This window comes from Panulirus ornatus, chromosome 28 (genome assembly GCF_036320965.1).
Source record: "Panulirus ornatus isolate Po-2019 chromosome 28, ASM3632096v1, whole genome shotgun sequence".
Lineage (NCBI taxonomy): Eukaryota > Metazoa > Arthropoda > Malacostraca > Decapoda > Palinuridae > Panulirus > Panulirus ornatus.
The window spans coordinates 5,490,001-5,508,010 of NC_092251.1; the positions used below are offsets into that span (position 1 = coordinate 5,490,001).

The 18,010-nt window shown below is 39.7% G+C and overlaps 1 protein-coding gene across 2 annotated transcripts in view; it reads right to left on the reverse strand.

Moving 5' to 3' along the window:
• The window catches only part of LOC139757779 (uncharacterized), a 38,971-nt gene that overhangs the window by 8,320 nt on the left and 12,641 nt on the right, over positions 1 to 18,010 (reverse strand). For both annotated transcript variants that reach the window (XR_011714705.1, XM_071678567.1), the window contains exons 3-8: positions 17,288 to 17,374; positions 16,969 to 17,127; positions 14,785 to 14,977; positions 3,495 to 3,655; positions 1,872 to 2,061; positions 445 to 531 (exon numbers count right to left, since the gene is read on the reverse strand). Coding sequence is in view for 1 of the 2 variants with exons in the window: in XM_071678567.1 (XP_071534668.1) it covers positions 445 to 531; positions 1,872 to 2,061; positions 3,495 to 3,655; positions 14,785 to 14,977; positions 16,969 to 17,127; positions 17,288 to 17,374 (877 nt within the window). In the remaining variant the exon portion in view is untranslated. The remainder of the gene's footprint in view (positions 1 to 444; positions 532 to 1,871; positions 2,062 to 3,494; positions 3,656 to 14,784; positions 14,978 to 16,968; positions 17,128 to 17,287; positions 17,375 to 18,010) is intronic.

Genomic DNA, 18,010 nt, shown 5'->3' on the forward strand with positions numbered 1-18,010 from the left:
CAAAGGCTCTGCCTATGTTGTATAAGTGATTTCCACCCATTAAAACTTACATTTCTTGATGTGTACTATGTTTTCTCATTGCAGTCAGTTTTATGGCCATCAGCTTCACAAGACTATGTTTTAATTCAGATTAATACTTCAAAATCCTAATCAAGCTTAAAACAAAACTGTGAAGAACATTTTTTTCTCAAAGTGGATCAATTACACTTCTAAAACCAAGCCTAAACTCATCTACAGTGTAGCAGCATATACATCAAATGCCTTCATACACTGCATATTCTATTAACACATTTTTCACTTTAAGGGGCAATGTAACTTAACCATGCACTTTCCTTGGAAAATGATGAAATAGTACAAACTTTATTTGCAGTTAAAAAATTACTGTAAAAATCCTTGGGGAAAGAAGTGTAATTAACATTTAAGAAACACATTAGCTTGATTTACTTGAACATTTTGCAACAGCTCTTCTGGCTATCCATCTACAGGGAAACTCAGGAACTGCAGGAACTGCTGATATTTCTAGTGTAGTTCCTAAAAGAAAAAAAAAGACAAATTAGAAAATAAAACCCCTGAAAAATACTCTTAAATGAACAGCTTTTACATCTACCTAGATTTCCCATAGAAGCAAAACACAACTCTCTTCACTTACAACGATTAAAGTACATTAGATAGTATCGATACAACTCATTAGCCTCAGGTTCTTCAGTCTGTCTTTATATTTTGGTTTACTCTTACAGCTGACACCTATGTCATCAAAACTGATTAAGGTGTTCTTCCCACGTTCTCTAATGTCTAAGCTAGCATTGCCCTTTCACTACTTAATCAGACACTCCAAAATGCTGTATATTATACTGTTCTACTCTCTTGTCTTTGACAATCCAGTTACCAAAAGCTTATTCCCTACTTGCTGGGTATATCAGTATAGGCTGTAATTTTTCAAAAACCTAAACAAAAGTTTTTCAATAAATTACTTTCTCCAATGCTTTGGTAGTTCACGTAACTTTCAGAACTAAAATTGTACATTAGTTGTAACTTCTCTTTACACCTTAAACAAAACAAAAAAATTCATCCTTACATTTCCAGATCCATTCTTATTCCCTATATTTATTGTTAACCTATCTTAAACTGCAACTTTTTTCTTAAAAAACATTCTTAAATCTGATTAATTTCCAATCCTTCCTTTCAGAACATTTTAACTTAGAACTTGAACAAATACAGCAAAATTCTGAGCCTTTATCCCCTGCAATTTCAACTCCTCACTCCAAAGTATCCTCAACCAATACCACAATGCGATTCATAATCCATGATGAAGTAGGACTCCCTGACTTGTAAACTTTCACCATTGTGCTAGTAACAGTAAAAAAATTTCATGTATTATACAGCTCTGCTCTATTTACTTTATGAAGTTAAATCTGATTTATCATCACCTGTGCGAGTCATCTTTCTCTCCCAGAAATTTTAGCTAAAAATGTTTGGGTTAAATTATAACAATACACATGCTTTTTTTTTTTTCATACCCATCCTTCCAGCTCAAGCTTAGTTTAGGAAGTGATACTACATAAAAGGAGGGTCTGTCCATCCCACAAATCATTATATACCATTACAGCTTTGGATAGCAGCATTGCATGAAACTAGTACCAAGGTGTTTTATTGCCTATCTTTTCTTTTTGCTCAGGATAATGCACAAATAAAAGGAATCACGTTATTTAAGATGGTCTGGTCCTTACAACATCTACGGAATTTGATTCTGCATGATGACAATAAATTCATGGCTTGATAACAAACTGTGGATCTTTATAATACTGGTCATGAACACTGTACTATGGGTGACAGAACTATATAACAGCAAAAGCAAACAAGAACAAACTCACCTTCTGAAAAAGATTCTTGTAAATCAAAACTGCTTAGGGACAAGCTATCAAGATAAGAATTCTTGCGATGAAAAAAAACAGTTTCCCAAGTATTGCGATGCACCATCCACAGTGCAATGCCACTCTCTTCATTGAACAATTTTAATACATTGCCTTTCCCATCCTTGACGCTGTTGCTTACTTCAAGTGCCTGTAATGTACTTAAAATTGAAGTTTCATTTTTTCAAGTAATATCCAATAAACACAAAACCAGTAAATTTTGGCAGATTCCTCCATCATGACACTATACATACATTAAACCTCACTCATATCTAATCTAGAGATATGCCAGCTACTTTATAATATTGATAAGTCCCTAATTCTTTACCATGAAGGAGTTTGGAGACTGTTTTCTTTGAATGCTAATCAACTTCTGCTTCATTCATCTTACTATCATTGTCACTTGTGAAGCACCTGACAGTGATAAACAGCTGTTTACATCCCTGGGGATAGGGGATTAAGAATACTTCCCACGTATTCCCTGCGTGTCGTAGAAGGCGACTAAAAGGGGAGGGAGCGGGGGGCTGGAAATCCTCCCCTCTCGTTTTTTTTTTCAATTTTCCAAAAGAAGGAACAGAGAATTGGGCCAGGTGAGGGTATTCCCTCAAAGGCCCAGTCCTCTGTTCTTAACGCTACCTCGCTAATGCGGGAAATGGCGAATAGTTTGAAAAAAAAAAAAAAAGAGCATCATATGTTTTTCCTGCTTTATAACTTTCTCACTTAGCTCATGTATCTGCTCACAAAGTACATCAATATATTTGAACACAGCCCTCCTATCATAACCGCATTCCCAATATGTATCTAACCTGTATTTGCAGAACAGTTACACTAAAAACAAGGTGGTGGTCATTATCCTATTTGCCTCTTACTAGCAACACCCTAATGAGGTAGAAGGAAAAAAAATCTTCATTCCCAATTAAATGGGGTGGATCAGGATGTCCTACTCTCAGTTCATTCCTACACATCCTGATCCTATAACCAGGGAATTTGTATGAAAAATGAACTATGCAAATTTATGCATTGTAAGCACTTGCTTTTTTTTTTATACTTTGCATAAAAGTATAAAATGAAACCTCTCCATTCACGTCTCAAAAAAAAGTTTTATTGCATCTCAGAGTATCACTCTGGTATCATCTAAAAAATCTCTAAATTCAATTCATTCCAATTTCATCCATCCTTGATCTAACTCGCCTTCCTATACCATCAACTACTGCACTGTATACTGTCATGACCCACTTATCATCTACCACATACATTTATAGGCCCATAGCATCCTAAGAGACTCAACCATGTGCCTTTCCTATTTTTCTTTTCCACACCACATATCTTACTCATATCATCATTGTTTATGTCTCTTAATGAGATATCAAACTTGCATTTCACATCATCAACACATGTATCATGTTGGAGAAAGTGCCCTGCAAGAAAAGTTTCGGCAAACTCTTTAAAATCTGCTCCACTCACTAGAGCTTCCAGTGCACCTCCAGTTTTGTTCACTTAACATTATACTCTCAACTTCAACTAAATAATGAGCCACAAAAATATGTTTAGGGAGGAGATACTGACAAAAGTAAGCTGCCTCACCTTGTAACCTTGTTTATCAGTTAATCCTGGAGGTAGACCAAATGAGGGGAATTCATCAATACTAGTGAAGTCTCTGCAAATACCTCCAGCATTGCTGACACTGTCGTCTGCAGATATATCATCAACAGGTCCGCTACTACTATGCATGATACTCCCACTAACTGTAAAAGAACCAAAATTCAATGCATGAAATATTTCACATATAATTATTTCAATGCTTAATTACAAAACTTAAAGGCACCTCAAATACTTTATAAACACCAGAATTGTATTCAGCATGAAAACGGCCTTACACTGAGGTTTTGAAACATTTATTCTGATATTTATTTATCATACTTAATTGCTGTTTCCAGCATCAGTGAGGTAGCAACAGGAAACAGATGAAGAATGGCCCAACCACTCATATGCACATATGTATACATAAACACCCATACATGCACATATGTATATATGTCAACATATACATACATAGACATATGCATATGTACACGTACATATTCATGCCTGCTTGCCCTCATTCATTCCTGTTGTTACCCCGTCCCACAGGAAACAGCATCGCTACCCCCTGCTTCAGCAAGGTAGTGCCAAGACAAGACAAGAAAGGCCACATTCGTTCACACTCAGTCTCTAGATGTCATATGTAATACACCGAAACCACAACTCCCTATCTACATCCAGGCCCCACAGACCTTCCAATGGTTTACCCCAGACGTTTCACATGCCCTGGTTCAGTCCACTGATCTCACATCGACCCAGGTATACCACATCATTCCAATTCACTCTATTCCTTGCACACCTCTCACCCTCCTGTATGTTCAGGCCCCAATCACTCAAAATCTTTTTCACTCCATTGTTCCACCTCCAATTTGGTCTGCTTCTCCTGGTTCCCTCCACCTCTGATACATATAATCTCTTTGTCAATCTTTCCTCACTCATTCACTCCATATGTATAAACCATTTCAAAAGACCCTCTTCTGCTCTCTCAACCACATTCGTTTTATTTTCAGACATCTCTTTTACCCTTTCATTACTTACTCAATCAAACCACCTCGCACTACATACTGTCCTCAAACATTTACTTTCCAAAACATCCACCCTCCTCTGCACAACCCTGTCTGTAGCCCATGCCTCGCAACTATATAACATTGCTGGAACCACCATTCCTTCAAACATACCCATTTTCGCTCTCCGAGATAACATTCTCGCCTTCCACACATTCTTCAATGCTTCCAGAACCTTTGCCCCCTCCCCTACCCTGTGACTCTCTTCCACTTCTATGGTTCCATCCACGGCTAAATCCACTCGCAACTTATCTAAACCACTTCACTTCCTCCAGAAGCAGAAGAGGGTGTTTTGAACTGGTTTGGTCACATGGAGAGAATGAGGAAAGATTGACCAAGAGGATATACGTGTCAGAGGTGGAGGGAACGAGGAGAAGTGGGAGACCAAATTAGAGGAGGAAAGATGGAGTGAAAAAGATTTTGAGTGATCAGGGGCTGAACATGCAGGAGGGTGAAAGGCGTGCAAGGAATAGAGTGAATTGGAACGATGTGGTATACCAGGGTCGACATGCTGTCAATGGATTGAACCAGGGCATGTGAAGCGCTGGGGTAAACCATGGAAAGTTCTGTGGGGCCTGGATGTGGAAAGGGAGCTGTGGTCTCGGTGCATTATTACATGACAGCTAGAGACTGAGTGTGAACGCATGTGGCCTTTGTTGTCTTTTCCTAGCGCTACCTCGCAGACATGAAGGGGGAGGGGGTTGTTATTTCATGTGTGGCGAGGTGGCGATGGGAATGAATAAAAGCAGGCAGCATGAATTATGTACATGTGTATATATGTATATGTCTGTGTGTGTATATATATGTATACATTGAGATGTATAGGTATGTGTATTTGCGTGTGTGGACGTGTATGTATATACATGTGTATGTGGGTGGGTTGGGCCATTCTTTCGTCTGTTACCTTATGCTACCTGGCTAACGCGGGAGACAACGACAAAGCAAAATATATATATATATATATTTTTTTTTTTTTTTTTTTTTTTTTTTATACTTTGTCGCTGTCTCCCGCGTTTGCGAGGTAGCGCAAGGAAACAGACGAAAGAAATGGCCCAACCCCCCCCATACACATGTACATACACACGTCCACACACGCAAATATACATACCTACACAGCTTTCCATGGTTTACCCCAGACGCTTCACATGCCTTGATTCAATCCACTGACAGCACGTCAACCCCTGTATACCACATCGCTCCAATTCACTCTATTCCTTGCCCTCCTTTCACCCTCCTGCATGTTCAGGCCCCGATCACACAAAATCTTTTTCACTCCATCTTTCCACCTCCAATTTGGTCTCCCTCTTCTCGTTCCCTCCACCTCCGACACATATATCCTCTTGGTCAATCTTTCCTCACTCATTCTCTCCATGTGCCCAAACCATTTCAAAACACCCTCTTCTGCTCTCTCAACCACGCTCTTTTTATTTCCACACATCTCTCTTACCCTTACGTTACTTACTCGATCAAACCACCTCACACCACACATTGTCCTCAAACATCTCATTTCCAGCACATCCATCCTCCTGCGCACAACTCTATCCATAGCCCACGCCTCGCAACCATACAGCATTGTTGGAACCACTATTCCTTCAAACATACCCATTTTTGCTTTCCGAGATAATGTTCTCGACTTCCACACATTTTTCAAGGCTCCCAAAATTTTCGCCCCCTCCCCCACCCTATGATCCACTTCCGCTTCCATGGTTCCATCCGCTGACAGATCCACTCCCAGATATCTAAAACACTTCACTTCCTCCAGTTTTTCTCCATTCAAACTCACCTCCCAATTGACTTGACCCTCAGCCCTACTGTACCTAATAACCTTGCTCTTATTCACATTTACTCTTAACTTTCTTCTTCCACACACTTTACCAAACTCAGTCACCAGCTTCTGCAGTTTCTCACATGAATCAGCCACCAGCGCTGTATCATCAGCGAACAACAACTGACTCACTTCCCAAGCTCTCTCATCCCCAACAGACTTCATACTTGCCCCTCTTTCCAAAACTCTTGCATTTACCTCCTTAACAACCCCATCCATAAACAAATTAAACAACCATGGAGACATCACACACCCCTGCCGCAAACCTACATTCACTGAGAACCAATCACTTTCCTCTCTTCCTACACGTACACATGCCTTACATCCTCGATAAAAACTTTTCACTGCTTCTAACAACTTTCCTCCCACACCATATATTCTTAATACCTTCCACAGAGCATCTCTATTAACTCTATCATATGCCTTCTCCAGATCCATAAATGCTACATACAAATCCATTTGCTTTTCTATGTATTTCTCACATACATTCTTCAAAGCAAACACCTGATCCACACATCCTCTACCACTTCTGAAACCACACTGCTCTTCCCCAATCTGATGCTCTGTACATGCCTTCACCCTCTCAATCAATACCCTCCCATATAATTTGCCAGGAATACTCAACAAACTTATACCTCTGTAATTTGAGCACTCACTCTTATCCCCTTTGCCTTTGTACAATGGCACTATGCACGCATTCCGCCAATCCTCAGGCACCTCACCATGAGTCATACATACATTAAATAACCTTACCAACCAGTCAACAATACAGTCACCCCCTTTTTTAATAAATTCCACTGCAATACCATCCAAACCTGCTGCCTTGCCGGCTTTCATCTTCCGCAAAGCTTTTACTACCTCTTCTCTGTTTACCAAATCATTTTCCCTAACCCTCGCACTTTGCACACCACCTCGACCAAAACACCCTATATCTGCCACTCTATCATCAAACACATTCAACAAACCTTCAAAATACTCACTCCATCTCCTTCTCACATCACCACTACTTGTTATCACCTCCCCATTTGCGCCCTTCACTGAAGTTCCCATTTGCTCCCTTGTCTTACGCACTTTATTTACCTCCTTCCAGAACATCTTTTTATTCTCCCTAAAATTTAATGATACTCTCTCACCCCAACTCTCATTTGCCCTTTTTTTCACCTCTTGCACCTTTCTCTTGACCTCCTGTCTCTTTCTTTTATACGTCTCCCACTCAATTGCATTTTTTCCTTGCAAAAATCGTCCAAATGCCTCTCTCTTCTCTTTCACTAATACTCTTACTTCTTCATCCCACCACTCACTACCCTTTCTAATCAACCCACCTCCCACTCTTCTCATGCCACAAGCATCTTTTGCGCAATCCATCACTGATTCCCTAAATACATCCCATTCCTCCCCCACTCCCCTTACTTCCATTGTTCTCACCTTTTTCCATTCTGTACTCAGTCTCTCCTGGTACTTCCTCACACAAGTCTCCTTCCCAAGCTCACTTACTCTCACCACCCTCTTCACCCCAACATTCACTCTTCTTTTCTGAAAACCCATACAAATCTATATGTATATTTTATATTTATTTTGCTTTGTCGTTGTCTCTCGCGTTTGCGAGGTAGCGCAAGGAAACAGACAAAAGAAATGGCCCAACCCACCCCCATACACAATGTATATACATACACGTCCACACACGCAAATATACATACCTATACATCTCAATGTACACATATATATACACACACAGACACATACATATATACCCATCCACACAATTCACACTGTCTGCCTTTATTCATTTCCATCGCCACCTCGCCACACATGGAATACCATCCCCCTCCCCCCTCATGTGTGCGAGGTAGCACTAGGAAAAGACAACGAAGGCCCCATTCGTTCACACTCAGTCTCTAGCTGTCATGCAATAATGCCCGAAACCACAGCTCCCTTTCCACATCCAGGCCCCACACAACTTTCCATGGTTTACCCCAGACGCTTCACATGCCCTCATTCAATCCACTGACAGCACGTCAACCCTGGTATACCACATCGATCCAATTCACTCTATTCCTTGCCCTCCTTTCACCCTCCTGCATGTTCAGGCCCCGATCACACAAAACCTTTTTCACTCCATCTTTCCACCTCCAATTTGGTCTCCCACTTCTCCTCGTTCCCTCCACCTCCGACACATATATCCTCTTGGTCAATCTTTCCTCACTCATTCTCTCCATGTGCCCAAACCATTTCAAAACACCCTCTTCTGCTCTCTCAACCACGCTCTTTTTATTTCCACACATCTCTCTTACCCTTACATTACTTACTCGATCAAACCACCTCACACCACACATTGTCCTCAAACATCTCATTTCCAGCACATCCACCCTCCTGCACACACTTTATCCATAGCCCACGCCTCGCAACCATACAACACTGTTGGAACCACTATTCCTTCAAACATACCCATTTTTGCTTTCCGAGATAATGTTCTCGACTTCCACGCATTCTTCAAGGCTCCCAGGATTTTCGCCCCCTCCCCCACCCTATGATTCACTTCCGCTTCCATGGTTCCATCCGCTGCCAGATCCACTCCCAGATATCTAAAACACTTTACTTCCTCCAGTTTTTCTCCATTCAAACTTACCTCCCAATTGACTTGACCCTCAACCCTACTGTACCTAATAACCTTGCTCTTATTCACATTTACTCTTAACTTTCTTCTTTCACACACTTTACCAAACTCAGTCACCAGCTTCTGCAGTTTCTCACATGAATCAGCCACCAGCGCTGTATCATCAGCGAATAACAACTGACTCACTTCCCAAGCTCTCTCATCCACAACAGACTTCATACTTGCCCCTCTTTCCAAAACTCTTGCATTCACCTCCCTAACAACCCCATCCATAAACAAATTAAACAACCATGGAGACATCACACACCCCTGCCGCAAACCTACATTCACTGAGAACCAATCACTTTCCTCTCTTCCTACACGTACACATGCCTTACATCCTCGATAAAAACTTTTCACTGCTTCTAACAACTTTCCTCCCACACCATATATTCTTAATACCTTCCACAGAGCATCTCTATCAACTCTATCGTATGCCTTCTCCAGATCCATAAATGCTACATACAAATCCATTTGCTTTTCTAAGTATTTCTCACATACATTCTTCAAAGCAAACACCTGATCCACACATATATATATATATAAAACAATCTAAAAGGGGAAACAGAAGAAGGAGTCACGCAGGGAGTGCTCATCCTCCTCAAAGGCTCAGATTGGGGTGTCTAAATGTGTGTGGACGTAACCAAGATGTAACCAAGATGAGAAAAAAGGAGAGATAGGTAGTATGTTTGAGGAAAGGAACCTGGATGTTTTGGCTCTGATTGAAACAAAGCTCAAGGGTAAAGGGGAAGAGTGGTTTGGAAATGTCTTGGGAGTAAAGACACGGGTTAGTGAGAGGACAAGAGCAAGGGAAGGAGTAGCACTACTCCTGAAACAGGAGTGGTGGGAGTATGAGATAGAGTGTAAGAAAGTAAACTCTAGATTGATATGGGTAAAACTGAAAGTGGATGGAGACAGATGGGTGATTATTGGTGCATAGGCACCTGGGCATGAGAAGAAAGATCATGAGAGGCAAGAGTTTTGGGAGCAGCTGAGTGAGTGTGTCAGTAGTTTTGATGCACGAGACCAGGTTATAATGATGGGTGATTTGAATGCAAAGGTGAGTAATGTGGCAGTTGAGGGAATAATTGGTGTACATGGGGTGCTCAGTGTTGTAAATGGAAATGGTGAAGAGCTTGTAGATTTATGTGCTGAAAAAGGACTGGTGATTGGGAATACCTGGTTCAAAAAGAGATATACATAAATATACATATGTAAGTAGGAGAGATGGCCGGAAAGCATTATTGGATTACGTGTTCATTGATAGGCGTGCGAAAGAGAGACTTTTGGATGTTAATGTGCTGAGAGGTACAACAGGAGGGATGTCTGATCATTATCTTGTGGAGGCGAATGTCTGATCATTATCTTGTGGAGGCGAAGGTGAAGATTTGTAGAGGTTTTCAGAAAAGAGGAGAGAATGTTGGGATGAAGAGAGTGGTGAAAGTAAGTGAGCTTGGGAAGGAGGCTTGTGTGAGGAAGTACCAGGAGAGACTGAGTACAGAATGGAAAAAAGGTGAGAACAAAGGACGTAAGAGGAGTGGGGGAGGAATGGGATGTATTTAGGGAAGCAGTGATGGCTTGTGCAAAAGATGCTTGTGGCATGAGAAGCATGGGAGGTGAGCAGATTAGAAAGGGTAGTGAGTGGTGGGATGAAGAAGTAAGATTATTAGTGAAAGAGAAGAGAGAGGCATTTAGACGTTTTTTGCAGGGAAATAATACAAATGACTGGGAGATGTATAAAAGAAAGAGGCAGGAGGTCAACAGAAAGGTGCAAGAGGTGAAAAAGAGGGCAAATGAGAGTTGGGGTGAGAAAGTATCATTAAATTCTAGGGAAAATAAACATGTTTTGGAAGGAGGTAAATAAAGTGCGTAAGATAAGGGAACAAATGGGAACTTCAGTGAAGAGGGCTAATGGGAGGTGATAAGTTGTGGTGATGTGAGAAGGAGATAGAGTGAGTAGTTTGAAGGTTTGTTGAACGTGTTTGATGATAGAGTGGCAGATATAGGGTGTTTTGGTCGAGGTGGTGTGCAAAGTGAGAGGGTTAGGGAGAATGATTTGGTAAACAGAGAAGAGGTAGTAAAAGCTTTGCTGAAGATGAAAGCCGGCAAGGCAGCAGGTTTGGATGGTATTGCAGTGGAATTTATTAAAAAAAAAGGGGTGACTGTATTGTTGACTGGTTGGTAAGGTTATTTAATGTATGTATGACTCATGGTGAGGTGCCTGAGGATTGGAGGAATGCTTGCATAATGCCATTGTACAAAAGCAAAGGGGATAAAAGTGAGTGCTAAAATTACAGAGGTATAAGTATGTTGAGTATTCCTGGGAAATTATATGGGAGGGTATTGATTGAGAGGGTGAAGGCATGTACAGATCATCAGACTGGGGAAGAGCAGTGTGGTTTCAGCAGTGAGATGTTTGGATCAGGTGTTTGCTTTGAAGAATATATGTGAAATACTTAGAAAAGCAAATGGATTTGTAAGTAGCATTTATGGATCTGGAGAAGGCATATGATAGAGTTGATAGAGATGCTCTGTGGAAGGTATTAAGAATATATGGTGTGGGGGGCAGTGAAAAGTTTTTATCAAGGATGTAAGGCATGTGTACGTGTAGGAAGAGAGGAAAGTGATTATTCTCATGAATGTTGGTTTGCGGCAGGGGTGTGTGATGTCCCCAGGGTTGTTTAATTTGTTTATGGATGGGGTTGTTAGGGAGGTGAATGCAAGAGTTTTGGAAAGAGAGGCAAGTATGCAGTCTGTTGTGGATGAGAGAGCTTAGGAAGAGAGTCAGTTGTTGTTCGCTGATGATACAGCGCTGGTGGCTGATTCGTGTGAGAAACTGCAGAAGCTGGTGACTGAGTTTGGTAAAGTGTGAGAAAGAACAAAGCTGAGAGTAAATGTGAATAAGAGCAAAGTTATTAGGTACAGCAGGGTTGAGGGTCAAGTCAATTGGGAGGTAAGTTTGAATGGAGAAAATCTGGAGGAAGTGAAGTGTTTAAGATATCTCATAGAAAATTTGGCAGCGGATGGAACCATGGAAGTGGAAGTGAATCATAGGGTGGGGGAGGGGGCGAAAGTTCTGGGAGTGTTGAAGAATGTGTGGAAGCCAAGAACATTATCTCGTAAAGCAAAAATGGGTATGTTTGAAGGAATAGTGGTTCCAACAATGTTATATGGTTGCGAGGCGTGGGCTATAGATAGAGTTGTGCGGAGGAGGGTGGATGTGTTGAAAATGAGATGTCTGAGGACAATATGTGGTGTGATGTAGCTTGACCGAGTAAGTAACAATAAGGTAAGAGAGATGTGTGGTAATAAAAAGAATGTGGTTGAGAGATCAGAGGAGGGTGTTTTGAAATGGTTTGGTCACATCGAGAATGAGTGAGAAAAAATTGACAAAGAGGATATACGTGTCAGAGGTGGAGGGAACGAGAAGTGGGAGACCAAATTGGAGGTGGAAAGATGGAGTGAAAAAGATTTTGAGTGATCGGGGCCTGAACATGCAGGAGGGTGAAAGGCGTGCAAGGAATAGAGTGAACTGGAACGATGTGGTACACCTGGGTCGACCTGCTGTCAATGGATTGAACCAGGGCATGTGAAGCGTCTGAGGTAAACCATGGAAAGTTCTGTGGGGCCTGGATGTGGAAAGGGAGCTGTGGTTTCGGTGCATTATTACATGACAGCTAGAGACTGAGTGTGAATGAATGTGGCCTTTGTTGTCTTTTCCTAACGCTGCCTTGCGCACATGAGGGAGGAGGGTGTTGTTATTTCATGTGTGGTGGGGTGGCGATGGGAATAAATAAAAGCAGTCAGTATGAATTATGTACATGTGTATATATGTATATGTCTGTGTGTGTATATATATGTATACGTTGATATGTATAGGTATGTATATTTGCGTGTCTGGACGTGTATATATATATATATATATATATATATTTTTTTTTTTTTTTTTCTTTTCATACTATTCGCCATTTCCCGCATTAGCGAGGTAGCGTTGAGAACAGAGGACTGGGCCTTTGAGGGAATATCCTCACCTGGCCCCCTTCTCTGTTCCCTCTTTTGGAAATAAAAAAAAAAAGCGAGAGGGGAGGATTTCCAGCCACCCGCTCCCTCCCCTTTTAGTCGCCTTCTACGACATGCAGGGAATACGTGGGAAGTATTCTTTCTCCCCTATCCCCTATATATATACATGTGTATATTGGTGGGTTGGGCCATTCTTTCTTCTGTTTCCTTGTGCTACCTCACTAACACGGGAGACAGCGACAAAGCAAAATAAACAAATAAATAAATAAATATATATTTCAGGCCAAGATACATTTTGTCCAAATTCAAAATAAACCATAACAAAAAACCTCTATACTTGAAATAAAAGTATTTCATAATAATTATTCTGGCTTAAAAAAATCAAATAATTATGAAGCAAATAATCATAAGGATGGTCCATGCATATCTTAACTGAGCAGTAAACTGAAACAGTCACCTCTTGACTGGACTGAATTATCAATGTATGAAAATAATGATGGACTGTCAAGTGAAAAAATGAATGCAAGTGAAAAAATTAGGAGTGAAGAAGAAAAAGTAGAGACAAGTGGCACTTTCTAATTGGTTGAGTAGGATTACAGGTAGGGAAACAAGTAAAATCATATAAAAGAGAGACACACATTCCGAAGGAAGAAGTACAATAAGCAAGAAAGCTCTTGCAGACTGGACAACTGGGGATACAGATGAAGTGGTATGTAAGATGGTGAAGAATGGAATTGAAAATGTCACTGAGTGGAAACAAAAGTAGTGATGACTAGACAAAAGCAATTATTGTTTCAGTGTATAAAGGAAATGGGAGTGAGTGACCATATGAATTCAACTAGTTAACAAGCCTCCTTACTTCAGTTAGTATAATGTATGGCAAGATAATGGTTGATCATGTTATAATAATCAGTAAACTCCTAGCGGAGAAGGAAGGTACATAAAGGAAAGTAAAAGGGTTCATAGACCAAATTTTTACAAAAGAAATTAGTAAAGAAAGTTCAAGAGAAAAAGGCACATGAATGGGTCTTAGAATAGTAAGGCCATGCAGAATACAAAGCAGATGATAGGCTGGTCAAGAAGATATATATCAGGCCATGCACAATATAAGACAGACGATAGGCCAGTCATGAAGCAATATATCAATGCATCTAATGGTTCAGGGGTGAGTTAGACAAGGGAAACAAAAGATTGATACAAAAAGATTTGATTAGGGCTACGGATATTTCAGAGGAAGAAGCTAGAGGAAAGTCCAGAGATCTGATGCAATTGAAAGATTTTATCTGTTGAGGTAGCATTGATAGTAAGTAATCTCACTTAACAAATCATCTCATACAGCAAAGTGGAAAGGATTTTACTTTGATACACAAAATATGGGATGAAGATATCTGATCCACCTGAGAGAATTGGGAATAGGGTTGATGGCAACTGACAGAGAGATGCAAGTTACAGTTTTCAAACTCTTTGGAAAAGTCATCAAAATGTGAGAAAGCAATACTGTAATGCTGAAATGATGATATTGAAATCTGAAGTTTCAGTGAAATAAGATATATACAAAAAATGAAATATGTAATAAATGAGCAGAACAAAAGAGTAAATCTTAAGAAAGACCTGTAACAAAATAAAATCAAATATGCTACTACTAATTATCTCTCTAATACAGTAATCAACAATAACATTGTGGTACTGTGTCTTCAACTAAAGTGCACTGTAATAACAAAAATTACTCACTTTGAGGTTTCTTGCCTTTCCACACAAGAGTAGCAAACCAATTACAGCTATAGTTATCACTATTTGGCTCACACATCTCAGCATCGAACTGAAGTGGATCATTTTCACTGAGGAATTCTTTGAGGCTACGTTTGCTTGCTGGCCGCTTTCCAAACAAATAAAACTTGGAACGCAAAAAGAAGACCCTCTGTTCCTATTAATAAAAACAGGATTTAAAAAATGCAATTGTATAACTCACCATACTGAAAAAGGTTTTATCTTATACTGCACAACTTAGGTGTTACAAATATTTTTTTTTTCTTTACAATGAAGGCTCCAGCCATGGACAAAAGAGGGGTTAATAAAGGGAAAAGTAAAGCTGTGAGAAAGTCTCAATAAAGAGATGGATAGAAACCGAGGCTTGGAAGCATTAAACTTAACCAGATTTCATCTACCATACTGAGATATCCCATCCAAGTTTGACTTTTCTTAGAAAGCTGTGTTGAGACGAGATGAAGAATGAGTGAGAGAAAAGGAGCAGAATTAAAGGATGTGGAGGAATGCACTGTTGAATCATCAGTGTACGAGTGCTTAAGGTAATTTGTGGAAGAAAGGAAATCACATTTTAGGAGGTGAAAAAGTGGAGGAGACGGGATGAACACAAGAGAAAATGAGAGAGTAGGAGAAGATGGAAAAGAGGATATGGAGGTAAGAAATGGAAAGGAGAAAGGAGAAGAGGAAAACCAAACTGGAGATGGAAATATGGAGTGAAAAAGATTTTGAGTGCCTGGGATCTGAACATGAAGGAGGGCGAAAGGCAAGCACAGGATAGAATGCACTGGAGATATGTGGTATAAAGGAAGTAACATACTGTCAATGAACTAAATCAAGGCATATGAAGGAGCCAGGGGAAACCACAGAAAGGTCTATGGGGCCTGGTTGTGGACAGGGGGCTGCAGTTTTGATCCATAAACATGACAGGCAGAGAATGATTAAGTGGATGAGGCCTTTACTTCATCTGTTCCTGAAGCTACATCAGTAAGGCAGGAAACAGTGAAGAAGTATGAAAGAAAAAGGGAATGTGATCTGAATGAGCAGGACGGGGAAAGTATTGAAAAAGTCAGTTACGTATTTGGTCCCTATTGAGATTGGCAATGGTGAAACAAAACATGAAATGTGTGCATTAATGGGTATAAGTGCTGAAAATACATATTTTCAATGAAGGAATGTCCAATAATACGTATGGAACAGAGAAGACAGGGATGACAAGCATGGTTAATATGTTTCACTTGGAAAAAAGACCTGCATAACGTGCAAACTTTGAAAAGGATGAGTCAGAACATTTACTTTCACATATTAGTTACATCTAGGTTAACTGTTTATCTCGGATACCATTGCCTAGGAATAAACTTAAGAATAAAAAACAAGAATTAAATTATGGGAATGAAGGGACGAAAGATTAAATTTGACTCTTATGAAAATTAAGTAAGAAGCTGAGAGACATCATTAAGACAGTGAAAGGTGAAGTTGAGGTGGTATGGAAACATTAAAAGTGCAATACAAAGGAGGTTGCCTAAGTGTGTACCATAAGTACACGTTGCAGAAAAAGAGAAACAGCATGGTGGAATAAATATATATGAAACTTGGCGGAACAGTATGAGATTGGAAACAGATATAGCTTCCACAATCTTGTGATGGATGAAGATCTAAAAGGGTCAAATATTACAGTCTCAATCAGGAAATGAAAAGTTAGTGCATAAGGTAAAAATTGTAAATATGAACTTTTACAAAAGAATGAATGAAAATTTCAAGGAATGAAAAGCTATTCTCAAAAAAGAAAAAATGTAGCAGGAAGTTCCATGCAGACAGAAATCAGAAAAGCAATAATGCACTTAATGGAAAATCTAGGATAATGTATCGAAAAAAAGAAGAAAAAGGGCAAAACTGCTAATGTGAATGGATCTGGAAAGTGTGTAATGCAAGATATTAGACAGGTCATGTGCCCGATGACTGGACAAAAACAGTAATTTTCTACTCTATAAAGGTGAAGGAAGTGGAAACAATTGCAAGGACTACAAAAAAATACTATCTTAATAATACAGTTTACCAATGCTGCTACTATCTGAGCCCTCCATTACTTTGGCAGTAAATTCAGATATCTTTTGGATTAAGGGATCAGTTAGCAAAGAAAAAAAATATTCATACCTCATCAAATGAGTTGAAGATAATCACTCCTTTTCCAGGATCAAGTTCAGAAATATAACCATTTTGGCTCATGATCCGAGGAACTGAAGATTTCATTTGATTATCAAGGGGCTCCTTTGATGCCCTTGCTGCATACCACTGACAGTTATCACTGGACACCTAAGATGAGAAATTTTTGCATATTCAATGTATTTACATTAAACCATTAAAAGTACCCAGTCTTATTGCAACTTTTAACGTTACATAACTTTTAAAGCAAAGTAAAAATCAGAAAACAATACCATGCACACACAACCATAAGCATGACAAAATAGCTTACCTTATCATAAACATGGCAATCGAAATATAAAAGATCCCCAATACTGAGTTTTCCTACAAAACTCTCTGTCCTCTCAAGTGTCTGTCCCTGGGAAAATAAAATGATGAATTACAAATATTTTTCTTCTAAATGACAAACAGCAAGCAACCACATTTTATTCAAGCACCACATGCTATTCACTTTCTAAGGGCAAGTCATAAACGGGAAATCATTTCAAAAGCAATCAAGCTGAGCACGAGAAAACTAATGGAAAGCAACCAACCGCTTACCTTAAAAATCATTCAGGTGAAAAAAAGCTTGTTTTAAGAAAAAGTTGTTAAAGAAAAACAAACAATGGAACAGCAATTCTTATATGATTTATTACTCGTGACACAACTGAAAATGAATGGGTGAGAGAATCTATTTCATATCTATACATCTGATGCCTGGCTTACAGATGCAACTCTAAATGTAAGCAAATAAATGTTCTCCTCTGAGCAAACAGAAGACCTTTATATGGTAAATGGCGTGCTAATGAAAGTTTCCATACAGACCTTTGTTTCCTATCCTGAAATGTATGTTATGCAATGTCTGTGATTAATATTACTGCCTTATTGGGAAAGACTTTTACAAACATGCTGGCCTATCTTCTCAACCATGTATATATGCACTGTGCCTTTACTACTAAGCATGTATGCACACACACACACCTATTTTTTCTGCCAAGTACTCATTCTATCGACC